At 55.4% G+C, this 26882-nt stretch overlaps 1 protein-coding gene across 1 annotated transcript in view; it reads left to right on the top strand.

Moving 5' to 3' along the window:
- Positions 1-26882, top strand: part of PRRX2 (paired related homeobox 2) — a 46297-nt gene continuing 19415 nt past the window's right edge. The window contains exon 1 of the mRNA XM_057721893.1: positions 1-277. Within this exon, the coding sequence (XP_057577876.1) occupies positions 1-277 (277 nt within the window). The remainder of the gene's footprint in view (positions 278-26882) is intronic.

Raw genomic sequence — 26882 nt, 5'->3', positions numbered from 1 at the left:
ATGGACAGCGCGGCCGGCGCCGCCTTCGCCCCGGACAAGCCGGCGCTGGGCCCGGGGCCGCCGCCGCCGCCGCCGCCGCCGCCGCCGCCCGCGCTGGGCCCCGGCGACTGCGCCCAGGCGCGCAAGAACTTCACGGTCAGCCACCTCCTGGACCTGGAGGAGGTGGCGGCGGCCGGGCGGCTGGCGGTGCGCCCCGCGGCCCGGGCCGAGGCGCGGGAGGGCGCGGCGCGCGAGCCGTCCGGGGGCAGCAGCGGCAGCGAGGCGGCGCCGCAGGACGGTGAGTGCGCGCGGCCGGGGCGCGGGGCCGGGGCTGCCGGGGGCCGTGGGAACGGAAATGCGGGGGCGGGGGGCTGCCGGGGCCGGGGGGTCGCGGGCCCGAAGGGGCGAGCCCGGGGCAGGCGACGGATGCGGGCCGCTGGCTCTGCCGGACCCCAGCCTGGGAAGGAGGCGCCGCGGCGGGACCCCCGGGGGTGCGGGCGCTGGGCACTGCAGCCCGCCTGATGGCTGGACCCGCCGCCGCCGCCGCCGCCCTCCTTGAGGTTGTATGTCCGCGATGGGGTGGGCTGCGGGGACGGAGTGCCGTGGGGCGCTGTCTTTTGGCCAGAGCCACTCGCAGCCGTTGGAAGCACCGGGACGTGTGCTGCCTCGTGCCCTGCCCAGGAGGCAGCCCTGGATGCCCCACTCCCAAACAGCCTCAGAAGTGGGTGCGATTATTGCTGGGCAAACAGGCTTCTGAGGGCCAAAGTGACCCGGTCACACAGCTGAGTTTCAAACTCTGCCCCCCTCTCCTCCAGGATACCAATCCGGGCACTGCTAGGCTTTTGTAAGATGGGAGTCCTGGCTGGCGTACCGATGCCTGCCCCCCAACCCCAGCCTCCAGTTTGTCCCACCAGTGGCTCCCTAGGGGGAACGGCCCAGCCCTGAAGAGCTAGCTAGGCCTCTCTTCCCCTGCCGAGGTTAAAGGTCATCAGGAAGGGGCTTTAAAAACAAACAACCCACCCAAGTGGCTTTTTTTTTTCCAAAAAGTCACAGAGGATTGCAGGGTTCTGAGCCCTTGGTAGGAAGGGGGGTGTGGCTAGAGCAGGAGAAGATGAAGATAAAGCCGAGACTCCAGCCCTGGAGAGTTTCCTGGGGCGGGGGCGGATTGGAGTCCTCATAGCTCACCCACGCGCTGTAAAGGAGGCCGGGTCGTCTGAGACCACTGCCTGCTTGCTCTGGCGAGCAGGCTGCCCTTCTGGAGGCTCTGGACCCCTTAAGAGTCACCCACCTGACTCCATCAGCCTTCCCACCTGTCCCTGAAGACCCCCACTTCCTGCACCAGTCCCTGGGTCTCAGAGGAGCCCTGGGAGGCTGCATGTCCCGCTTTTCAGATGAGAGGAGGTGCAGGGAAGACGGAGGTGACGGCAGCCTCATCGGAAACCTTATCCAGGAACCTATGCGGACGTGAGGGATGCCTGACACACACCTGACTTTCATAGTACACCACTGAGAGCGTCCAGCTGGTGCCAGCTGCATCCGGTGGCCTCTGGTTCCTTCCCAGTGGCTTCTGCCTCCCGCCAGCCACAGCGGCTGGCATCCTTTCACCTGCCCACATGATCAGGAAGCTGGCAGACCCACTCCTGAGAGTTGGGGTTTCCCTGGGGGAAAAGTGGAAGGAAGGTGTCTGGTTTAGGCCAAGGGTAAAGTGGGGTGCCCTCTGGTGTGGGGGTGAGGCTGGCCAGCCTGAGCTGTTTGAGGATCTCGGGTCTCATGCTGGCTCTGAGCCAGCTTCCCTGCAGGGCAGAGGAGAAGTCTCCGATTTTACCCTAATGAATGGGGGACCCCTAAGGGCTGGGGAGAGGAGGAGGAGCAAATTGAAAAAAGGAAGGAAAAGAGAAGAGAGGAGAACAGGAGGGATGGGGAGAGAAGGAAGGAGGCCGGGCGTTTTGTACTCAGGTCCCGGCAGCGGTGCGTGCCCGCTTCTGTCCTGGTGCCTGGCCGTAGGGACAGACAGCGGAAGGTCTTGCTTCTCCTGGACACAGCATAGAAGGGCTCCAAAATGGAGGGCTTTTCTGGGGAGTCCCATAACAGCTGGGGTCACAAGTGCCTGGACCGGGCCACTGGCAGCCCCCAGGCAGTGGGTGGGCAGTGGGCCTCTGCAGCACCTCTGGGGTCGGGTCACCCTCCCTGAGAGCCTGGGAGGCCTTTCTCTGAGGACGGGCTTCTGCACACGGGGGTTCCCGGGCACCGGGGACAGAGGGCATCCTGGGTGTGGGATCAGGTAGGACGGGGCTGGGGGCAGCAGTCGGTCTGTCCCTAGAGGTGGGCATCTTCCTCCTCATCTGTGAGGGGCGAGGGGCCACAGGCAGAGTCAGGGCTGGGCTCAGGGAAGCCCCACCCCCCAGCTCCGTCCTCCCGACCCTCGGCCCTCGGGGAGGTTCTCTCTGGGCCTCTGCAAATGGAAACCAACGTGGACAATACAGAGAGTCCCTGAAGCGCCAAAATCCAGCTTAAAGGATTCTCTTGTTTGAGATTATATCTTTCCTACTCATTTTTGGTGTTAAAATATCCTCTCTTTTATGAAATAGGGATAATAACTGGATACTGTTTTATTTTAATGTCCTTACTTGGCAAAATTAAAAGGCGGTAACCCTATACTCATTCCTCAGGCTGAAAACAAATCACTAGGCCGTGGAATCCAAACGTTTTATGTCGAGTCAAGCAGCTCCCCAAGGCCAGCTGGGCACATTCCAGGGGTGCCCGCTGCCAGGTGGCAGGGGGGCGGGGTGGGGGGCACTCTGGGGCAGCCCCTGGGCCTGGGAGAATCCCTTGGCTTGCTCGCTGGGTCTGGGCCCACAGACGGAAAGTGGATGGAGGAGAGGCCTGTGTCCTGCTCCTCTTCCTTCCTCCCTTCCTTCCTCCCTCCCTTCCTCCCTCCCTCCCTTCCTTCCTTCTTTCCTTCCTTCCTTCCTTCCTCGGGCACGTCCCGCCTCCCACGGCTGCTGGATTCCCAAGTCCTGAAGTCTCCAAAGCTGGGGAAGAAGGGACCTTTTCCCCCCTCATCCTGGTGAGCGCAGCCCCCATCACTAGGTACCTTTACAAAGCGGCAACCAAACCTCAGACTGCCGGGACTCTGGACCCCGGCTCAGCAGGCGTGGGCCCTGGGCTGCTGCTTCGTCCTCCAGTTCTGGACCCATGGGGAACCCTGGAGCCTCAGTGAGGATTTGGACGTGCTCGGAAGTGGGTTTTCCTGTGGCTTCTGGAGCTGTTTCCAGGTCCAAAGAAAGCGACTGACACCAAAGAGGGATGGGGTGCCCGTTATTAGAAAAATAAAGGTTAGTGGAGAAACTGATGAGTTTGAAAATGGATATAGTTTCAACGTGGCAGGTTAGCAGTCTCAAAATTTTTTTAATATATTTTTCAATCTTTTGTTTTCACCAAGTCATCAGTAGATACAGCCTATTCTTGCCAGTGATTTCCCCGGACCAGGCTCCCCCCGGAATTGACCAGGAAGGCTGTGGCTTTGCCGGTGACTCAGAGCAAACTGGGGTCTTGGGTTCCTCCGAAATCAAACGCTGAGGTCTGGGCCGAGGCGCTGAGCTATGCCAAGCACGTTAGGAAAATAAACTCTCGTTTGCTGCCTTTGCAGTGACTTACAACAAAAGAAACCACATTAATAACTGAGATTTTCTTTAAAGCATTCCCTCCTGTGGGCAGGGCGGAAACAGGGATGTGGACACACTGAAAATAAACGAATCCCCTGGAGCCAGGCAGGGGTGAGGGCCCCAGCCAGGGTGGGGCTGGGACCTGTTGCGGAAAATGCCGAGACCAAGTGGGTCCACTTTCCGGAGATTCGGAAGAGTGGGGCGCTTGGAGCCTGAGGGCACAGGCTGAGCCGGGGTGGGCTGGGGCCCCGGGCAGGGGGTTTGAGCTCCCCTCATGGAGCTGTTCCCTGAGCCACATCTGTTGATGGGCGACAGGAAGCCAAGGACGAACCTGGTTTGGGTGGGGACCTCCCCCTCGCCCTTGCCAGTGGTGGAGGGCAGCGCCGAGTGTCTGAGTCGGGGGCCGGAAGGGACCACTGAATTTGAGAGACGGGCCAGCTGGCCTTCAATCTTTGGACCTTTCTTGTGGTCAGATGCATCTAACATGTGATTTACCATTTCAACCGTTCTTAAGTGTACAGTTCAATGGCGTTAAGTGCATTCACGTCGTTGTACAACCATCCCCACCATCTGTCTCCAAAACTTTTTTCACCTTCCTCAACTGCAACTTGCCCCCATTAAACACAAACTCCCCATTTCTTCTCCCCCAGCCCTCGGCAATCACTGTCCTACTTTCTGTCTCTATGAATTTGACAGTTCTAGGGACCTCATGTAGGTGGAATCATACAGTACTTGTCCTTCTGTGTCTGGCTTATTTCACTTAGCGTAATGTTCTCAAGAGTCATCCGTGTCGTAGCAGGTGTTAGAATTTCCTTCCTTTTTAAGGTTAAATAATATTCCACTGTGTTGAATAATAGCCCACATTTAGTCTACGCGTTCATCTGTCGGTGGACACGTCGGCTGGTTCTGCCATTTGGCTATTTGAATGCTGCTGCTACGAACACGGTGTGCAAATATCTCTTCAAGTCCCTGCCTTCAGTTCTTCAGGGCATATACCCAGGAGTGGAATTGCTGGGTCGCACGGTAATTCTTTGTTGAATCTTTTGAGAACTGCCATACCGTTTTCCATATCCGACCTTTTTTTTTAACATTTATTATTTATTTGGCTGCGTCAGGTCTCAGTTGCCGCACATGGGATCTTCGTTGCGGCCCACGGGCTTCTCCCTAGTTGTGGTGTGCAGGCTCCAGAGCGCACAGGCTCAGTAGTTGCAGCACGTGGGCTTCGTTGCTCTGCTGCCTGTGGGATCTTAATTCCCCAACCAGGGATCAAGCCCGCGTACCCTGCGTTGGAAGGGGAATTCTTAACCACTGGACCACCAAGGAAGTCCCCCATATCTGACTTTTTAACCGGCCTCCTTCTAATGGCTCTGAAAGGTGGTAGCCGCAGCCTCTGGGCCTGTGGAGGAGGGAGACAGAGGTGGCCGGTGGCTGGCTTGCGAGACAGGAGCAGGGCTGGTGGGGGATAAAGACAAAAGGGTTTCTTCAGAACCAGGCCTTTAAAGATAAGCCCGCTTTCCTTCCCTCCTCCCTTCTCCCCTCCTTTCTTTACCCTCCATCCATTTCCTTATGGGGTGGGGGAGGGGAGACAGAGCCATCTGCTGTGAATGAGCCTTGGATGGGGAGTCAGGGGTCCCAGGATCGGGTCCTGACTTTGGCTGCCGTCTCCATGTGTGACTTCAGGCCTGTCGCATCCCTTCTCCGGGCCTCAGTCCCCCACCTGAACAACGGGAGGCAGCACACAGATATCTGTGGGTCTCCTCCTGTCTCTCATCATGAATTGATCCAGGCTGAGAAATTGCCCCTGGATGGACTCATCTCCCCAGGAAGGTGGAGTCTCTGAGGCCTGGGTCCTGGCTGGGCCTGGACTCCCAGGCAGGTGAGAGCATCCCTCAGCACATGCCCAGGGGCAGGGAGACAGGAGTGGTGAGAGCTGAGGAACCAGGCCTAGAAGCTGAGAGCTCAGGGGATTCAGTCTGAGAACAGCTGAGTTTACCAGGGTAGCTGGTGGGGGTCGCGGGGCAGTGGTCTGCACCTCTGGCTTTTTGTCAGTGGGGAAGGCTCTTCCTGTTTCATTCACTGTCTGTGGTTGCAGGGTGGTTTTGCTCTTCCATCTAATAGATCATCTGGGTGGAGCTTGGGGTCTGGCACAGGGGTCTGGGACCAGCTGGCACCCCCACAAGGGCCCTTCCCTGTGAGCAGAAGTTCAGCAGGGCAGGAGCTGTCATGTTCCCTCCCAGAAGACTCCAGAAAAGTGACTTTGGAGCAGTAGTGATAATGCCTGCTGGCACACCATGCTTGTGGCCTAGAAAGGATCCTGAGGCTCAGTGTTGCCATCTGTGAAATGGGAATGATGGACAGTAATGTCCCTTATAGGGTAGACCCTGAGTGGGTGTGGGAGACCATGCCTGGCGCACAGTAGGTGCTCAATAAAGGGCTTCCATTACAACTCATGGAGATGCTCATAGCAGCTCTGTGGGTCAGGCAGGGCTAGTGATTGCCATTCCTGTTTTGAAAAGGCCTAGAGAGGCAAAGCAACCTGCCCAAGGTCTCCCAGCTGGGAAGGATGGGGTGGGATTTGTTTTTGGATCACAAGTCCAGGCGTCTCTCTCGTGCACAGCTCAGTGTTTGGGCTGGAGGAGTGGGGGAGGGCAAGCCCCATCTAGTTGCTGGGGAAATGCAGGCTAAGGTTTGTTTGGGGGTCTAAAGGGGGCAGGGAGGCCTTGAGGACTGGCACAGAGTGGGGCTGTTGGGATGAACCCTGCCATGTTAGGTTTCTAAGTGGATAGAGTCAGGAAGGAAGGGTTTCAGTGGCTGGTCCTGTGCAGGGATGTGAGGTCAGCCTGGACGAGGCAAAACTTGGAAGACCCTCCTGATGTCCCAGACCTAAAGGGCAGTGGCTACTCTCAGATGGAAGTGAATCTTGGGAGTGATTTAAGGGGGAGCCAGTGCTTCCCTGAACACATCCTACAAATGGGGCATCAGTATTGGAACCCAGCCAGGGTGTTATCCTGGGGTTAGAGTTCGTGGGAGCGGAGTTGAAGGGATATGCCCTTGATGGGACGTGGTGCGAGTGACTAGTTGCTCACTGTTCACTGGCTGGGACCCCACATGCTTCACCCCTCAATGTCTTCCCACCAACTGTGCAAGTGGGTCCTTTTATTATCCCCATTTTATGGAGAGGGAAACTGAGGCTCAGAGAAGCTGAGCAGTCACCAAGGTCACAGGAATGAATAGGGAATTCCAGCTCAGGCCTGTTCTGAAGCCCCTGCCCTCTACTGCTGGCTCAAGCCATCCCTGGAGCCCCCAGAATGCTGGGTGGTCTGGCCAGGGATGCCCACTCCCAGGCTGGCGTGGGCTGCATTCAGGGGGCTGTGAGGCAGCCAGGGGAGAGGTCTCCTCTACATCCTCAGGAGCCTGGCCTGGGTCACAGGTGTGTGGGAGACGGCTCAGGCCTGGCACCGTGGGGGCCGTCTGCCTTGGGAGGTTTGGGAAGGAGTGAGAATGGGTGGAGGTCCTCTACCCTCTCCTGCACAGAAATGTCCAGAATAGCCTCCTGGACACAGAAGAGCTGTGGAGGGTCCCTGACTCTGAGGAACAGCAATAGGACAGACCCCTTCCCCAGTCCACCCCCAGCTTCCATATTCATGTACTTACGCATTCATTCCCTCATTCACTCAACAGTCATCTTCTGAGCACCACCTGAGTGTCAGGCCTTGACCTCCTACCACCTGCTCAGACTTTCAGATTTCAAGCCCTGGTGAAATTTCCAGGCACTTGGAGGAACTGGCATAGAGTGGGCAGTTTTAAAAGTTGCCAAGAAAAGCCAGTTACTCACAACAGCCACCATCTTGTTGCCTCCGTTTGTTTATCCAAGAGAGAGCCTTTCAGCATCTTAATCTCTGAGTGAAGAATGGTCCTCAAAACGGACTTAATTTGGCTGCACAAAAAAAACTTGCAAATTGTCCCTATCTTTCACATTTTGCGGTAGGTCGGTGAAAACTCTGTCATGGGCTGGCATTTGGGAACCACATGGTGGACTGGTTTTCCCAGGCTCACAGACACGGAGACACGCACAGTCCCCTCAACACACACACGATCACCCCCCTCACCACACACAAACCGCTAACTCACATACACACGCGCGCATGCACATCCACACCCACCCTCACACCCCGTCCTGAGGGCTCCAGCCTGGCCCAGATGAGCAGGTCCAGGCACTTAATGGCCAGGCTGGCTGCAGGCCACTGGTGGGTAGATGAGCGGCCAGATCGCGCCTGCATGGGCCAAGGGTTAAGTGCCTTTTGCGAGGTGCTGAGTAGGAAAGCGCTGTGGGAGCTTCCTGTTTAGACAGAATTGGGGAGAGTTATCTCGGCAGGCACCCATGCTGAGCTGACACAGGGAGACAGGGTGTCCGGCAGCCCCCAGGGGCAGGGGGCATGTGGCACGGTGCTCCCTGCCTGCAGGGAGCAGAGCTCCTGCCAGGAAGAGGTGGTACCTCTCTGGGAGTCGGGGCGTCTCCAGATGTCCTGGGAACGAAGGTCACTAAATAAATGACCCAGATGCTGGTGCTGCCCCCTGCCAGTCAGGCGCCCTCGCCCTGTGTCCCTTCCACATCTGGGAAGCCACTCGCTCCCAGCCCGGCGCCGAGAGGCCACCGTGATGACAGGACACTGTCCACATGGGGCTCTTTATGGCTAATGATATCTTTTATTGTGTCCTAAAAATGAAGCAGGCTCTGGAAGACATTACTTCTTGTCCCTCTTTGTGATCCTTTCTGCTTTCCCATGCGTGGGAGGGGCAGCCGGGACCTTCAGATCTGGGGGGCAGTGGAGACCTTAGGACGCTGGGGTGATGAGTTACAGAGAAGCCGAGAAGCTGGGACCTGGTGGCCTGAGAGATGGACGGGGGCTGTTCGGGGGACTGTGGTCTTTGGAGAAGGTCCTGGGTAGGGGGCAGTGAGATCAGGAGGCCCAGGGGCTGTGAGACCTGGAAGTTTCTACAGAGGCCTTTCTGCCCAGAGCTGAGCGAGCATCTCTGTTGCTTAAGAACTGACAAGGCGAAGATGGGTCACCTCCTGTGACATTGCTGCCCAGGAGGCAGTAGGAGGGGCCCTGGACAAGGAGTCAGGAAACTGGGACTTGCCCAGCCCTGCAACTCGGGACACGCCCTGACACTGGTCTGTACCTCTGTGTCCCCGTCTGAGGGGGTCGGACAATCTGTTAGCCAACAAACTGTGGTCCCAGGACTCACTGCATTTGAATCACCCTGGGAGCTGGTTAAATGCATGTTCTAAGACCCCCACCCATGGAATGACACCCTCTGGAGCCCAGGCCTGGGCCTCTGCATTTAGCAGGGCCCCTAGTCATGTTTATGTGTGTCAAAGGGTCAGCACCGCTGTGCTCTCAAAGGCTCCTTCCAGGGCTAACTCTGCCCCTCTGTCATCCTCCTCGGTTTGCCTGAGTGGAAAATGGTCCTCCTGTGCGAGGGTGGAGAGGCCAGGTGGAGCCGCCAGGGAAGCCTGGCATCATTTGGAAGCACCTAGAAGGGTCCAGTATGTGTGTGTGTGGGGGTGCTGCTCCCCAGAACAGCATCCCCATAGACCTGACTGCGCTGGAAGCCACACTGCTGGGCCTAGGAGAGCACAGTCACTGTTGACCGTCTACAGCACTCATTGGGCACCTACTGGGTACCAACCCAAGGCCTCTCAAAGAGCTGGAATGAAGGAGGCATCGCCACGGGGCAACGAGCTCTCTCTCTCTCTCAAGCATCCTGACTCCCTCTAGCTGCCAGGGTGACAGGGTGGGGTGGGCTGATGAGAAGCCTCACTGCTGAGCTGGGGGGGCCCTGTCACTCATCACTGGAAAAGTCCCTCCCATCATCCTGCCCGCCTGCTCCTCTTGCGTCCTGCCCGCCTGCTCCTCTTGCGTCCTGCCCGCCTGCTCCTCTTGCCACCCCACTCATCCTGCCTCTCACAACCCTGCAGGCTCCCCTCGCAGGGGTCCCCCAGAGTAGGGCATCCACGGCCCCAAGAGGGCGGCCACCTTGTCCCAGGTTTTGTCTTCTGGTCCCCATCCCGCCTCCCTGCCTGTGCTCCCCCACCACCGGCCTCCCCCTCCTGGCTGCCCCTCTTGCCACGGGCGCAGCCGTTTACACACCAGAGATGGCATTATTAAAAATGACATTTAACCAGAGCTGGAATTACCAGGCGGATGGCTGCAAACCTCGGAATCAAAGCAGGAGCCGCCGGGCGCGCCTGGCAGGGGCCTCGCGGGCTCCTCTTGCCGCCAGAGCTCCGCGCGGGCCTCCCGTATAAAACCCCTGCAGAACGCCGAGGTCTTGAAAGCCCGTGCACCTCCTTTCATTAGACTAACAAATAACACATAACAGAAAACATCTGTGAACAGCAGCCCCTAATGCTCTCAAGATGGTGCCGTGGGCGGCTGATCCAGCCAGCGGGCAGCCGGGCTGCCCGGGGCTCAGGTTCTAGCTGCCCCCACCCCTGGCGGGTGAGGACCCTCGGGAGAACCTGGCACCCCTCTCTTTCCCTCCTTGGCCTGCCTCCCCTGCCCCCTGCTGCACCCCGACACCCTGTGGACCTGGGTACCTCCTCCTCCATCTCTCCATCCTCCTCCATCTCTCCGTCTTCCTCCATCTCTCCATCCTCCTCCATCTCTCCATCCTCCTCCAACTCAGCCTTCAGCCTTCTCTTCTTGCAGATGAGAACCAGTAACCTGAGGGTCTGTTTGCATGGGGACAGTGCCCTGGATAGGGCATCACAGCCCTCTCCTCGAGGCGGGAGCCCTGACCAGTCGTGTGACCTTGGCAAGTATCTTCTCTCTGAGCACCTTGTTTGTCATATGAGGAGAATCATGCCTCCTTGCAGAGTGGTCTTAAGAATTTCGGGGTGAGATGGAAGCGGAGTAGCTGATCACATGAGAAGCTCAGAAAAGGTGTCTTGCTAGTATGACTACAGTTGGGGAAACTGAGGCTCAGAGCAGTTATGTGACCTGCCCACGGTTCCACAGTGCGTGGAGAAGTGAGGTTTGGAGCCTCAGAGGCTACACCCTTTCCACCACCCTGTGAAACAGGAAGTGAGGAGCTGACTGTTGTGCTGAGTGAGGCGGACGTTCCGAAATGGGTCTGCCATGGCCCCTGCCCTCAGGGAATGTCCAGTCTGTAGCTGATGGCTGATGGACTCACCTTTGAGAGAGAGCAGGTTGGCCCTGCCCTCGCTGAGGCCAGGCACTCCCTCAACACCCCCACCACTCCCTGTGGGCTAGGAAGTCAGAGGGGCCTCGAGATGTGACGTCCTCTCCATGTGGCCAGAGACCCAGCTGCCTCCCCAGGACCTGAATCACCGTCTGCCCCGCCCCCCACCCCCAGGAGGAGGAAGGTCTGCATCCCAGAGGAGGGAGGAAAGTCCAGGAAGACATCTCAGAAGTGGGAGAAAAGACAAACTGGCACTTTGTTCCGTTTCCCTCGTGATGAAGCTACAGAAAACAGGCCTTTTTCCCTTCCCCCAAGAGACTGTATGTGAAATGCCATGCCTCCCCATCCTGCTCCAAGAGATCCCTTGCTGCTTGGTTCTAAGAACACTGGATGGGATTCGTTAATTCACCCATGCATTCATTCATTCAGTGCACACACATGTTGATTGAGGCATCAGTGGACAGGTGAGAGCTGGTCCCTAATCAGGGAGGGAGCACGGAGGCAGCTTCTGATGCCCAGCTCCTCACCTCTGTCTGGCTCTGAGCGCGGTGCTTCACAAGCAGCCTCACGCTGAGTCCTTTCAGAAGCCGTATGAGGCAGGTGCAGTATTATCCCCATCTTACAGATGAGGAAACTGAGGCTCAGAAAGGCAACGTGACTTCCCCAAGGTCACCCAGGAAATATGCTATGATCCCCAGAGCCCAGGTACAACACTGGCCACTCCATGCTGGGCTCCCAGATGGGAAAGGAGCCGCAGTGTCCTCTTGTTTTTTTTCAAGATTTATTTATTATTTTTTTAATTTATTTATTTTTGGCTGCATTGGATCTTCGTTGAGGGCTTTCTCTAGTTGTGGCAAGCGGGGGCTACTCTTGGTTGTGGTGTGCGGGCTTTTCTGGTTGCAGAGCATGGGCTCTGGGCACACATGCTTCAGTATTTTTGGTACATGGGCTCAGTAGTTGTGGCTCACAGGCTCTAGAGCACAGGCTCAGTAGTTGTGGCTCACGGGCTTAGTTGCTCCACAGCATGTGGGATCTTCCCAGACCAGGGATCGAACCTGTGTCCCGTGCATTGGCAGGCGGATTCTTAACCACGGCACCATCAGGGAAGTCCCCGCAGTGTCCTCTTGCTGGAAGCATCCCAGGCCCTGCCAAGGAGGGACTGTGCCACCCATCTCCTTGGTTCTCACCCCAAGCCTCTGCAGTGCCTGAGGAAGGTGCCACTTTTGCAGGGACACCATTGTGCAGAGCCCGACACATAGCTGACCCAGGCTGAAGGGCTCTGAACTGTGCTGTGATGGGGGGAGCCAGGGCTGGGGACGGACCCAAGCCTTTGGAAATCTCATGTTTCCGAGAGACATCATGTTCTAATTGGAAGGCCAGCCTCTCCTGCAGAGCCGGCTGCCCTGCCACCACACCCCCAGGCGAGGAGAGTGTCAGGGCTCGAAGTGGGTAATTGCTGGAGACAAGAAGTAAAAACGAACTACTCTGGTTTCACTGGGAAGGAGAGAAGAAAAGGCAAAGATCTAATGCGGCTGAAAGTGGGGTCGTTATTTGAAGAAAACTAGTGCTCTGGCAGCGGATTCAAGATGTGGGCAATCAGAGCTCCAAGGGGGGAAAATGGGGAAGGCTCCCCTCCATCCTTGTTCCCACAAATATTTGTTGAGCATCTACTCAATGCTAGGCCGACGGCTGGATCCTGGGGTCCCATTAGGAAACAAGGGGTGGGGGTGTGGTCCCTGCTATAAAGGAGATAAAAACAGATAATGGGGCCCCCTACCTGTTCTGGGAGGGCTTCCTGGAGGAAGTGGATTTTCAGAAGGGACCTAAAGGATGCGTGAAGGAGATGTTGGGAAGGGTGCTGCAGATGGAGGGCACAGCAGATGCAGAGGCTCAGAGGTGAGAAAGAGATTGGCTGTTCCAGGAGCACAGGGGGTGGGAGGGAGCCTGGCGGAGAGGACCAAGGCCTGCTTCTAGATTTGCAGTTTTTGTGTTAGGAGGGGTAGGAATGCTTTCTGTGCACCTGTAGGTGTTTGGAGTGTCCAGAGCCTCCAAGCCCTCCCAGTAGCGCTCTCACTGAGCGGGTGTTCCCTGTCTTGTGGGAAGCGAAAGGCTGACTTGGGAGCAGCTCTTGTGTCCCAGCTGCCCAGAGCCTCCTGGGATGCCCCGTCTCCCAAGGAGCAGATCACAAGTCCTAACTGTCTGCTGTGAGATCCAAGATCCCGAGTCCGGGAGGGGAGGGTCCATGAGCCGCACAGAACCCGAGGCAGGGCAGGTCCCCACGCCCAGCACTGGGCTCGCCCATCCATCTGTGGGACGACTGCTCCTGAGTCACGGACCCAACGCTAGGGCTTCGTGCCACAGATGCACGACGACTCTGAGATGCCCGTTTCCTTAGCAGACCCGCTAGCACGACGAGGAAGGTCAGCCCAGGCTGTCTGCCTACAAATCCTGCTTCCCAGGGGGAGTAGAGGGAGCCTGGGGGGCTTGTGGCTGAGTCAGGGGTGGATGACTGGGGTGCGTCCAGCGGCATTGGGATGTGCTCACCTTTTTCGCTGTCATATCACCGAGATCCCAGTAGTCAGGACCATTTATTGTGCGCCTGCCATGTGTGAATCCTGTGTGTAAGTCATCTCATTAATTCCTCCCAGATACTCTAGCAGGTAGGCAGTCTTATGGCCCCATTTTCCAGATGAGGAAGCGGAGGCCCAGAAAGATGGGCTATGTATGGAGGACACGGTGGCTCTAGGCCTCAGGCCCTTGTCTTCGGTGTGTTGCCCACACTTGCTGTCCTGGAGCCCCTGGGCTGTCCTCACTCTGACCTCACCCAGGCTCTCCAGGCTTGTTTAGAAGGGGACGGGTGAGAGAGGTGATAACGCCAGGCAGAGGGTTGCCAGACAGAAACCAGAGCTGCTCCTCGACCCAGGCAGGCAGGCCAGGATCCTGGAACAGGGATGGCCCCCATTGTTCCCATGCAGCTCAACAGTGACACAGGCATAGAAGTGGGTCCCAGAGTCCCAGTGGGTCCCCCACCTTCTCAGGGGCAGGACATGCTGCCAGCAGGGGCCTGGCTTAGCTGTGGGATTCCAGCTCCTACCTCACCCCCACTCACTGGATGATCTTGGGAAAGTGCCTTGTTTCTCTGAGCCTCAGATTCCTCATCTGCAAAATGGGCACAATGCTAGTACCTGGGGCCTGGGTTGTTCAGAGGAGTTGATAAAGTCAGGCAGGTAGGGGCTCAGCTGTAGGCCCACCTGGCCTTCGGTGGGTACACAGTAAACACCAGTTTGTTTTCTCTTTCACCCTCCCTGACACCTGGGAGGAGGAGGCAGATGCATGGTTTAGGACTGCCAAGTCCCTTTCACAGATGGAAAAACCAAGGAGGGAAAAGTTTCCCAAGGCCCCACAGGAAGAGGAGCTGAGATTGGAAACAGAGTTCTGGCTCCCAGGAGCTGACCTCAGTGGCCTTTGCTGGTTCCTAACTCTGCTTTCCGAAGAGGAGACAGGTTATCCAACACACACATAGGACCAAGACTCCTCTGCCCCTGCCCAGCCCTGCCTGTGACCTGCGGTCCCTCCTCTGGAAGGATGGTGCAGCCCCAGCCTGGCTGGAACTGACCCCTGCTCCTGTGCGGAATGAGCATCTTGCTTTATTTTCCACGGCATAAGTTGTAACCATGTATAATTTCATGACAAATACTGTTCATAAAACACAACACAACTATTTTTATAATGTGGCATTTGAGGTTAAAAATTCAAATTAGAGACTAATTGCAACTTCTAGAAGGTCTGTGGATAAGGCGGCTTGGGGAGGAAGGCTGAGATATTCAGAGCTCCCTCAGGGGTTACAGATGGGTTCTCACCACATCTCTAGAACATGCACACGTGCGCGCGCACACACGCACACGCACACACACTTGTACTCAACTGATCTCTGGCTTGAGCAGAGCTGGTTTAGACACAGTGTTTGCACTCATGGGAAAGCTGATCTCGATGCTGGCTCCTTTCTCTGCCCAGGACTCCGATGTCCAAGCGTCCATCAGAAGCAGGTTACGTGATAATCAGGCAGCCCTGGGGTTGGTGGAGGCGGATGGCAGGGGAAAATGCACAGAGCTTGGGGCGCCAAGAAAAGAAGCGAACATATCGGGTTAACCTTCGGGTGCCAGCTCTCAGATTCTCCCTAAACCCTCCCCTTCCCCACCCCCTAAAATCAAAACCAGATGGAAATCTAAGTGAATAGTGGGTCTGTGGACAGGGCAGACAGCGTGGGATGGAGCCCTGATCAGAGAGGAGAGAGACGAGCCTGGCGAGGCCCATTCCCAAGAGGCCAAGGGCAGGGTGTGTCCTCTTTGGCTCCCCGGGGCCAGATCAGAGGCCCCGCAGAAGAGTGTCGGGGCTCTGGAGAGCTCCAAGGCAGCTTCTTGGGCTCTGTGAGCATCATGGTGAATGTTCGCTGCTTTCTTCAAACCAGAACAACAGCAGAGATTGGGAGAGAGGGGCTGCACTACAGATTTTCCTCTCCCCACCTTCCCGTGGGTGCTGGCAGGAGGGCAGCAGCTCTAGGGAGTTGGTGGGAGCCCAGTGGCCTCCTAATGCGCCCAAGGGCCCCCAGGGAGAGGAGGGCCAGAGTGGGGTCAGCAAGTCAGGCAGACCCCAGTTGCCTCCCTGGGACCAGGGGCTTCCCCTTTCTGAGCCTCAGTTTCTTCATCTGTAAAATGGGGATAATGCTGAGTGACTTGTGAGGGTGCAGATAGGCAGCACTTCACGTAGTACTGGCACATGGCCTGCTGCTGCTATCATTATGCCATTGCTATTACTAGCAACTCACAGGCGGGTCCCTGCAAGAGTGCGGGCGGGGGACCCAGCCACACCCCTGGCAGCTGCCGGTCCCCAGGGTCCCTCATCTCCCCAGCATGGGGATGGGAACTGTCCCAACCCAAACTAGCTCCATATTAAGGCAATAGCTCTCCTGCTGCCTCCACCCCAGCCCCACCCTGAGGCGGGCGGGCAGTGTGAGTGGGGCTTGTTTATTCCCATTGTCTCAGCATGTTCAGGGTGAGATGGAGGGGAGGGGTGCAGGCAGTGTCTCCACCCCTCTCTCAGCAGCGGCCGTGTCCATCCTGGGGGACGGCCCGGGCGTCTTCAGCGCTACCCAGTCGTGGGCACAGCGGACAAAGATAAGCCTGGACCGCTAGAGCTGGGTCAGGAACCGCCCAGGGGAGGGGCTTCCAGCTCTGTCGTGGAGACCTCAGACCATTGCCTTCATCTGCCCCCTGCTCCCAGTGCCTGCCACGCCACCTTTAATGTCACTTTTTGATTGAAGTCACTGTCCATGGGGAGCCCTTGCTGGGACCCCCTTCATAGCAGTAACACATCATCTCCCTGCAGAGGCCCCCACTAATCTCAGGGCGTACATACTCACCCTTCATCTTTACAAAAGGCTATCAAAATTTCCACTTTAGGGACTTCCCTGGCAGTCCAGTGGTTAAGAATTCCCCTTCCAATGCAGGGTACGTGGGTTTGATCCCTGGTTGGGGAACTAAGATCCCATATGCCACATGGTGCAACCAAAAAAAATTTTAAATTTCCATTTTACAGGCTCTTCCACTCAACATGTGTTTCTTGAGCCCATACTGTGTGTGGGCACTGGGCAGACATCCACCCATCACCCCTTAGGAACTTCCAAGTAACAGGAGACAGGCAACTGATCATTGCAGTGCTGGTAAATTCCGAGTTGAGAAGCACAGGGTCTCTGGGGCTCAGAGATGGGAGTCGCCATCCCAAGGCTGCACAGCCAGCACCTGGCAGCGGTGGGATCAGACCCCAGAGTCCTCCCATCCCCGCTGTCCCCACGGCACAACGCTGTGGCTAATGGGAGCCCCTCTGAACAGGCTGCACGTATCCACATCCCAAAATAATTGGGAGAGGGACGCACGACCAGTCCATGTGGCAGGGGCGGGGCTGGGAGCAGAGGAGAGATTATACAAGTCCCTCTGCTGTTGTACTCACGGCAGACTTGGGGGTCGGGGTTCCCTTAGTGGGAGGCACACTGCTCTAGTTCTGCCAGGGTCCAGGTATACCTGGGGCTCGGGCAGTGTTCTAATCGGGATTGTCACCTACCACGGACAGAAAACCGGCCCCAAGTGTCTTACGCAAAGCTAAGATAATGTGCAAAACTGAAACATTCCCGGGTAGGACTTCAGGCACGACTCGATCCAGGGCTTAAACAATAGAGCTGCCCTAGTCTCTCGCCCAGAATCTTGCTGTGCCTTATCGGGTCCCTGCCCACCTCTGAACCAATCACAGCGGCCGCAGAGAAGCTGCGGGCTGATTGGCCAGAGCTGGACTGTGTGGGTGGGGCTTCACCCGACTGCCTTGGACCAGGAATGGAGGGAGGTTGCAGCCAAAGCGTTGCTTCTGGACACAACAGAGCTCACATTTATAAGGAAGAGTTCCCTAAACAGCGCTAGCCCTGCTTCATGTGCTTCACGTGTATTATCCACTGAGAGTCTTGCTGCCTTCCCCCCTCCCGCCCCTTAAGTAGCAGTGTCACCCTCCCATTCCATCAAACATTCCCTGGCAAATACATTTTATCCACAGCCAAGAGCGCGGTGGACTTTGGGTGTCCAGTGGACGTCATCATATGCGGTCAACATGTCATTAACCATTTGTTAATTACCCTTCTGCTCCTATTTTGGAGGCAATAAGAAACTGTATTTCAGGTGTCCCGAAGGTCAGCCTTTGAAAAGCTCCTGGGCCTTAGGCATTGTGGGCCTAAAGGCTAAACTGAGCTGGGCTGTGAGCCATTCATTCATTCATTCATTCATCCAGCGTTCACTGAGCACCTACCTTGTGCCGGGCACCACTATCAACAAAGAGAACCCTGGAGAGGGATGGAGAGAACAGGTTGGTGCAACCCAAGCGAGTTTAGTTTGAGAGGGTGAAGCAGATGGGGAGGCAGATGGGCCCCTGAGCCTTTCTGGGGCTGTCAGGGGAGCGTTCCTACAGGAAGTGGTGCCTCTTACCTACGGTGCGAGGTGAAGACCAGGTTGGGCTTCGTGACAAGGTGGGAAAAGCATTCCAGCCAGAGGGAACAGCATGTGCAAAGACAAGAAATGACAGAGTGTGACGGGTGGGACATTTGTGACGGGACAGAGGGACCCGTTGAGACCAGGGGAGGGGCAGTGGGTCCCAAGTCTGGGATCTAGACTGCGGTCCAGCATGTTTGCTCTTCTCTGGATCAGAACTAAGGTGAGCGGGTGAGGCACTAAGGTACAAACTGTATGGAGGTGCTCACCGTCAGGGCTGTGCAAGTGCTGGGGGGCATCTGAGACAGCACCTCCCTCCCTTTGGCTCCCTTAATGGCAGGGCCAGCTCAGGAGCCTCGGAATTTGTCTTCACAATCAGCTGCCCCTCCTCCACCCTGGCCCCCTCCCCTCCTCTCTGAAAAAACTCCACCATCCTGATTTTTTGAGTAGGGGGATTGGTGGGTCTGATTGGGGGTGGGGAGGGGGGAGCCTGGGCAGAATGCTAATGAAATCAGTGGTGCCCAGGTGGGGGCCAGGCCCCAGGTTAGGGGAGAATTAAGCAAATGCACCCAGCCTGCTGCAGTCTCTTTTCCATATTTGATTGGTGTTGCCTGAGGGGCAGCCCCCTGCGGTGCAGCCCCCCACGAGGGGGGTGGGGGGTGGGGGGGATATCATGGAGGGGGGAGTTGCTTCTTCAGTCCTGGGAGCCTGAGACGTGGGCTGCATTTGGCCTTCAGGGATGCTTCATGGAAGGGAAGGGGCAAAGATGGGCCCCTAGCTTGGCAGGAGCTTGGCCTGTACAGCCTACCCCCTCCAGATAGGCGAGGTGCACAGAGGGTGAACGAGTGCTTGTCAGCCACAGCGACGTGTGTGGGTCCCTGTCTTGACCAGTTTTCAGGTATTACCCATGGAATCCCCGCAACAATCCATGAGTGATGTGCTATACAGACAGGGAGACTGAGGCACAGAGCAGTGCAGTGACTTGCCAGGGTCACAGAATCGGCAGCTTGACTCTCAGCCCCTTTTGGTCACTGTACCTGAGTCCCCGCAATCATGAGAAGAACCCGGTGGAGATGGCTACTCACTGTATCCACCTGAGATATGGGGTGCAGAAAGGGAGCACGGTCCAGGAAGGGAGAGCAGATAGACACACTCTAGCTCAGATCCCAGCTGGGCAGGCTCGGGCAGGAACACCAACCCTCTGCGCCTGTTTCTCCTTCTGTAAAGAGAGTTAATGACAGTATCCCCCCTGCACCATTACTGAGGGTGGATGAGAAAGGCTTTGAGGACTGGAAAGGTCCCATGATGTGAAAGGGGGCTGTGTGAAGAGCCACCCTAGACCCAGGCTCATGGTGTGGGCACTGAGCCCATCTCAGTGTCTGCCTCTCTCTCTGGATCTTCCTCCTCCCTCCCCTGAACATGTGCAATAGCACATCCAGCTCACATTTTCTCCAAGAAGCACCATCAGTGTCAGGACAAGGTCTATTTGATTCTGAAGGAGAAAGGCCAGGAGGATTCCCTGGGTCCACATTTCTGCTGCTCTTCTACTTCTATTCAATTATACTATGTCCAAAGAGGCACCTGCGAGCTCACAGCCTAGTAGGGCTTGAGGTAGAAGACCAAGTCCGGAAGCCAGTGTGAGGAGGCTGAAGCTTTCATGTGCACAAGGTGTTCTGGGCATCAGGGGAGGGCTTTTCAAGTGGGGTTTTGTAGAATGAGTAGGAGTCCATTGTTCACCAGTTCATGCCACATCACCCCACTGCCTTTGTGACCTTGGGTCTAGCATCCCTCCCTTCTCATTCATAGGATGGAATGGAAAGTGCCTGCTCTGCTGAGACTTCCCATAAGTTATGGGTAAGGAGGGTCTCAGAGGAAAGAGGTGAGTATGCATGAGGCCAGGAATGCTCCGTGTTGTTGGTTTTTAAGACGCTCCTGGCTTAGGGGTGCTGCTCCCATGGCACAAGGAGACACTCCTCTGTCAAGCTTTCCTGCCATCTCCACCCCCCACCCCCCGCTGCTGTTCTCTGAGCTCCCAAGGCACTCACGTCCTGAGTCATAAGCCTGCCCCCCAGCTCGCTGGATGACCTTGGGCAAGTCCTCCTTCTCCCTGAGCCTTGGCTCCTCATCTGTAGAAGAGGAGTAAATGATAGTGCTTATTTCCCGGAGTGGTGCATTTAGCTCGGTGTCCTGCACGCAGGCATCGCTCCACACATGCTCGCAGGATCCATCGTTATTTCCCGTTCTCCCTCCCTGTACCAGGGGCTGGGCTTGGTTACCTGCGTTAGCACCTATGACAACCCTGGAGGTAAATCTCCATTTGGCAGATGAAGAAACTCATTTGGGCTCATTTTGGGTAAGTGGCCTGTGGCTGGGACTTGACTCTAGGCCAGTCTAATAGCCAGATATCACACACTTGGCATTGTCAGTGGTTCTCAACCCCAGCTATGCAACAGCATGACTGGAGAGCGGTCAGTGAATGCCATGTCCAGTCCCCACCCAACACCTGTTGAGTCAGACTCTTGAACATGGAGGGGTGGGGCTTGGCATTCTGTTTTTAAAAGCTCCACCTCCCCCCCCACCCAGTGACTGTACTGAGCAGCTAGGGCTAAGGACCCCAGTTCCACCTTGCGGCCTCCATCCCTCCTACCTTACTCCGCATCCTGGGGGCGGGGGGTGGGGTGGCGGGCAGGGTTGCAGGCTGCTAACGCAATCATCATCACTACTATACCTGGTTCCCAGATCCAGAACAGGCTGTACACCGTGTTCCTGGCTCCAACAAAATACGCCTGCGCGTGCTTAAGGATGGGAGGACATAGGCAAAGCTGAGACCGCTTCAGAGAATTCCCTGGTGGTCCAGTGATTAGGGCTCGGCGCTTTCACTGAAGGGGCCCGAGTTTGATCCCTGGTTGGGTAGCTAAGATCCGGCAAGCCGCGTGGCGTGTCCAAAAAAACACACAAGCAACAACAAAAACACACAAAAAACAAAAACTGAGATCACTTCCCTTAGATGGGCTAGAAATCATGGTAGTGTGCTAGTACCAGCTGGTGCCGGCTCATGAGAACCAACTGTGAAATTTCCAGAATTTTGGAAGCTTGTTCTCAAATACAGGTGCTAGCCAAAGTTAAATTATATAAACTTACAATTACACAAGTCATATTTAAAACGAAGGCAATATATATTCAAAACATCTCTCTCTAGTAATTTTACTACCTTCTACTATTATTTATGTCCTTGGGACTATTTGCATCTGGATACTGGAAGTACTATGTACTGGTGTGTCTCTGCACAGTTTTGCCCTCCTTGATGTCACACTGTGGCTAGAAATTGGCCGTGGGAGAAATGTCTATGCCCCAGAAATTGGCAAACACTGTAAATTAAGTGTCCTCTTCCCCAGAGATCCAGTTGTTAAAACATTTACCAGCATGCCATAGGCTATATTTTAATATTTTATTTTTTGTTTTTTTCCCTTTTAAGTAGATTTTATTTTTGAGGGCCATTTCGAGTTCACGGCAAAATTGAGCAGGAAGTACAGAGACTTTCCACATGTCCCTTGCCCCCATCTTACATACACACCCTCCCCACTGTCAACATCCCCTGCCAGGGTAGTATGTTTGTTACAATCTAGGAAGCTAAACTGACGTCATTGTCACCCAAAGTCCATAGGGTTTGGACAAACATATAATGGCAGATGTCCACCATTACAGCATCATGCAGAAAAGTTTCACTGCCCTGATAATCCTCTGTGCTCTGCTTTCTCATTCCCCCACCCCCAACTCCTGGCAACCGCTTATCTCTTCACTCTCTGCATAGTTTTGCCTTTTCCAGAATGTGGTGTAGTTTCCAGAATCATACAGTACGGAGCCTTTGGAGACTGGCTTCTTTCACTTAATAATATGCATTTAAACTTCCTTCTTGTCTTCTCATGGCTTTCCAGTTCATTTCTTTTTATTGTTGAATAATATGCCATCGTCTGGATGTGCCACTGTTTACTTATCCATTCATCTACTGAAGGTGAATGGTTGCTTCCAAGTTTGGGCAATTATGAGTAAAGCTGCTGTAAACATCTATGTGTAGATTTCTGTGTGGATATAAGTTTTCAACTCCTTTAGGTAAAAACCACGAAGTGTGCTGGCTGGATCATATGGGAAGAGTTGGTTTCGTTTTGTAAGAAACCGCCAAAATGTTTTCTACAGTGAACATATCATTTTGCATTCCCAGCAGCAATGAATAAGAGTTCCTGTTGCTCCACATCCTCTCCAGCACTGGATATTGTCAGTCGTCTAGATTTTGGCTGTTCTAGTAGCTGTGTGATGGTGTCTCTCTGCTGTTTTCACTTGTATTTTCCCTAATCACATATGATGTGGAGCATCTTTTCATATGCTTATTTGCCATCTGTATTTCTTCTTCAGTGAGGTGTCTGTTAAGATCTCTGGCTAACTTTTTAATTGGGTTGTTTATAATTTAATTTGGTAAAAGAGTTTTCTCACAGTAGATAGTCTTAAAAAAAATGTTCTCTTGTGGCAAAACCGAGCAATGTGGTATTTCTGTGCAGGAGGTAAAATATTGTCCCTATTTTTTTCTTCTAGTTTTAATGAGATATAATTGACATACAGCAGGTATAAGTTTAAGGGGTACAGCATAATGATTTGACTTACATACATCATGAAATGATTATCACAATAAGCTTAACGAACATCCATCATCTCATATAAATGCAAAATTAAAGAAATGGAAAAATAATTTTTCTTGTGATAACTCTCAGAATTTACTCTCTCAACTTTCATATATAACCTAGAGCAGTGTTAATTATATTTACCATGTTGTAATTACATCCCTTATTGGCCCTATTTTATTTTAAATTTATTTAATTATTTATTGGCTGCATTGGGTCTTCTTTGCTGCACACGGGCTTTCTCTAGTTGCGGCAAGTGGGGGCTACTCTTCGTCATAGTGCTCTGGCTTCTCATTGTGGCGGCTTCTCTTGTGGAGCATGGGCTCTAGAGCACAGGCTCAGTAGTTGTGGCGCACAGGCTTAGTTGCTCCGCAGCATGTGGGATCTTCCCGGCCCAGGGATCGAACCTGTGTCCCCTGCATTGGCAGGCGGATTCTTAACCACTGTGCCACCAGGGAGGCCCCACCCCTCTTTTTTAAATGTTGAAGGAGGTTGGATAATTCTTCCTGCACCACCAAGTCTCTGAACAAGGGTTTGCCTCCTGGCAACACCTGCAGATTGCTGCTCATTAATTTCCTTAAAGGGGCAGAACTAACGTAGCTCTTTTCAAATATACTCTTGTGACCTATGTGGAACTTGCCAAAATGAATATGTTGGGGGCAAGGGGTGGTGAGATGGTGGCACGTGTGATGCTGTTTGCTGTGTCCCTTGAGGTGGAAAGAGCCCTGAGCAGGGAGTGAAGCCCATGTCCCCGCCCTGGCTCTGTCCAGAACTCTCCCGGGGCCCTTGAACAAGTCACACCACCTCTCCAGGCTCTATCTTCCAGATCTGTAGAATGAGTACATCAGAACCAGGGGCAGGATTGGCATATATTTGCCTTCTTCTCAGAATCCCCTTCCTGAGCCCCTGGCAGACAAAACTAATCAACTGGTGCTCCTCAGAATCCTCCTTAACACAGCGTTCCAAGCAGCTATTACCAGGCTATTATTCTCAGTGATGAAGGGTGGGGGAATGGAGAATGACATTGTGAGTCAACCCTGGTCTAAGTGCTCTCTAAAGCCCCTTGCAACTCTGACTCCTGCAGGATGCTACCTGGGAGGAGGTGAGCACAGACTTACCCATGCTCAGCAGAGACCTTCCCAACCGGAGGCAGTGCGTTTCAGTAGTTGGGAGCTCAGGTCCTGGAGTCTGGTGCATCAGGGTATGGGTGAGTCCCAGTTCTTCCACCAATAGGCTGTGTGACCTTAGGGAAGTTACTAGACCTCTCAGATCCTGGGTCCTCCCATGTATGATGGGTTGATGATACCTGCTTCCTAAGGTTGCAGGTGTGAGGATTCCACAGAGTCACGCATGTAAAGTGCCTGGCCCACAGGAGGCTCTGTGGAGGGCAGCTGCGGGAACCCCTTTCAGATCATGATAACCCCTACGGTGTCTGCACATGGCCGTGATGGTCAAGCAAAGGCCTCAGGGCTGGGCCAAGCCTTTGGCCTGGAAGGTTCAGTGTCTCATGGGCCACATGGAGATCAGGGCTGCTCTGGAAGTGCCAGGACTCCCTCCCCCACCACCAGCCCTGGAGTGAGGACAGAGTGCCTGCAGTCAGCACCCCCTCCAGAAGTTTCTGACTCAGGGGGAATGAGTGGGAAAGAAAGGCAAGAGGACCGAGTTTTGTGACCAAAAATCGCCATGAGGCCTCTCTAGGAACAGAAGAAACTGCCTCTGCAGGGAGAAAGGATGCAGAAGTGACCAATGCCCTGTAGAATCCGCTTCCCTCCAAATTCAGTTACTTGCTCCAGACGCCACTTAAGCAGTGTGGTTCTTTGGTTTGGTTTTCACACATCAGAGCCAGTGACGTTTAGTCCTGGCCTGGCCTTCACCCCCTCCAGAGCCTGCAGCGGGGGGCCAGCCTCACCATGATGGGGGCTGAGAACTGGGAGCTGGGTCAGGAGCCTCCCCTTCCTGCACCATGCTCCTCTTCCCCAGACTCCCACCTCTTTGGGGGGAGTGGCCACCAGCCAGGAACCTTTCCACCAGTGGGACTTGGCTGGAAAGGAAAAAAGACTCCTTTCCCTGTTGGTTTCCAGTACCTGGGCATGTCCACAGAGGCCATTACAGAGCTTATACCTTCAGCCTGGAAACTTTTAAAGTGTGGTTTTGTTCTAAAACCCAGAATTTCTGACAGCCCGAGTTAATAAGCCCCTCAAGTGAATTCATAGAGTATGAATGGGAAAGTTCTGAACAGGATTCCTTCACTGTCGTGTAAGCATCTCAGAGAAAGGCTCTTCTCCCAGTTTAAGGCCCAGTGTGGCGCTTTGACGTATGCCCCTTTCCTTATAAAGTCCCCTTGGAGAAGGAAGATGCTAAAACTTAACCTGGACCCAACACAGTACTTGCGATGTGCAAGCACACATGCTTAGCCCTTAGGCCTAAAGGCCACGCTTAAAATAAACAAACAAACAAAGAAATAAAATGACAAGAGAGAAAGACAAAACCCACCTCCAGGATGGGATAGGGAGGGTGGGAAGGAGTTGGGGGAGGGAGAAGATATAGAGATATATGTATAAATACAGCTGATTCACTTTGTTGTACAGCAAAAACTGGCACAATTTATATTCCAATAAAGAGACTAAAAAAGCAACAAAAACGCACCTGCCCTCACCGACCCACTTTAGCCCACTCAGACCCATGACCCTTTAATCTGATACAGGGGCTATTCCTAGAGATCAGACCCTCCTTTCAGAAGCAAAACACATCCCATAGCCTTGAATAATAAGAAGGAGATTCTACAATGGAAAAGCTCTCACAGGAGCAAGAGTGGACCTGGAGTGTACCCTCCAAGTTCAGGGTGTGACCCTGCCATTCGATTTGGAGCAAGCAACTGTGTTGGAACTTTGCCAAGTGAGAGCATCCACCCACGTTCCTGGGAGTCTCTTGGAAGCCTCACTGCCCCCAGGTGCTTGGTTCGGAGGACCTCAGCTAAGGGACCAGGAGTGCAGCTGAGGAGAGGTTCTCTGAGAAAGGGAGGGAGGGGCGCCCCAGATGAAGGCACGCGTGTTGCTGCCAACTTTGGGAGACCTTGGGCCCCAGATGTGTGGATCTGCCTGGGGGCTGGAGTCCAATCCGCTGTCGCCTTCTCGTTCTGCGATCTTGGGCGAGTGACCTCTGCAGCCTCAGTTTCCCCGACTGTGAAATGGGAACCCGCGACGGTGGCCGCGTACCTGTCGCACAGGGTTATTATGTGGAGACGCGCCAGGCAGTGCTGCGTCCAACCCTGAGCCCGTGGTACGCGCCCGGTAGGCAGGAACTGCCTGTTACCAGCTGGGGTTGGAGTTCCGTGAAGTTGGTTTCCCGGGATGGGAAAGGCCAGTGCTGGCTCGAACCCGGGACCTAGTGGAGCCTGGGGGAGGGGTGGGATGGGGAGGGAGGCGTCGGAGCAGGAGGGAAGACGGGCGGCTGGAAGGGGGAAGGGAGGGTGGGCGCTGCGCCCGCGCCCGGGCCCGCCGCGCGCCCGCCCCTCGGACCGCGCCCACCCTCCCGCGCGGGCGGCCGCCTAGCACTCGCGCTCGGCGGCTTGGCGGCGGCGGGCGCGGGCCGCGCGGGGCTGGGCGCGCCGATCTATTAACGTCTGTGTGTCTGGGCCGCGGGTCTGCGGCGAGGCAGGCGCCAGGGGCTCGCCTGGAACCAGATGTGCCGCGGCGCCGCTCTGGCCGCCACCGGCGCGGCGCGCTCGCACGCACGGGCTGGCGCGCACATGGCCCGGCGGGGCGGGCGGCGGCGGCTGGCGCGCCGGGCCGGGCACCCCTTGGGTTCCGGGGCCGACCCCAGACCCGCGGGTGCGGAAAAAGAGCCCCCAGCCCGGCCCCCGCCCACTAGCCAGAGCCCGGTCCGGAGGGGAAAGTGGCCCCGGGACCGTGGGCTCCCGAAGGTGGGGGTCCGCCGAGCCCGCCGGGCTTGTCCCCCGAGGGAAGGATCCCTCCCGGAAAGCCCCGCCTCTCCACGCCCCCTGCAAGGACCAGGGACTCTTCCCGCCTCGCCCCCCAAGTTTGTTTTCTTAAGTTTGTGTGTAAGATTTTTTCAAGTTCTGAGTCAGAGCTTCCCCTAAGATGAGGAGCTTGGGCCATACCGAGAAACGCCAAAAATGGGGGGAGGGGAGCAGGAAACAGGGCAAAGGAAATGTAGGGCTTGGCAGCCTTTTAACGCATGGGTTCCGAAGGGGGCTTTTCGCCCACGGGGGGTGAAATACAAGGATTTCATTGAGGTCTGACCCAACTTGGCACCAAATCTGCGTCACCCGCAGGATGGTCCCCAGCCCTGGTTGCGGGTGAGCAGCTTGC

Source organism: Hippopotamus amphibius, chromosome 2 (assembly GCF_030028045.1).
Source record: "Hippopotamus amphibius kiboko isolate mHipAmp2 chromosome 2, mHipAmp2.hap2, whole genome shotgun sequence".
Taxonomy (NCBI): domain Eukaryota; kingdom Metazoa; phylum Chordata; class Mammalia; order Artiodactyla; family Hippopotamidae; genus Hippopotamus; species Hippopotamus amphibius.
This window is presented reverse-complemented; position numbering and strand designations above follow the sequence as displayed.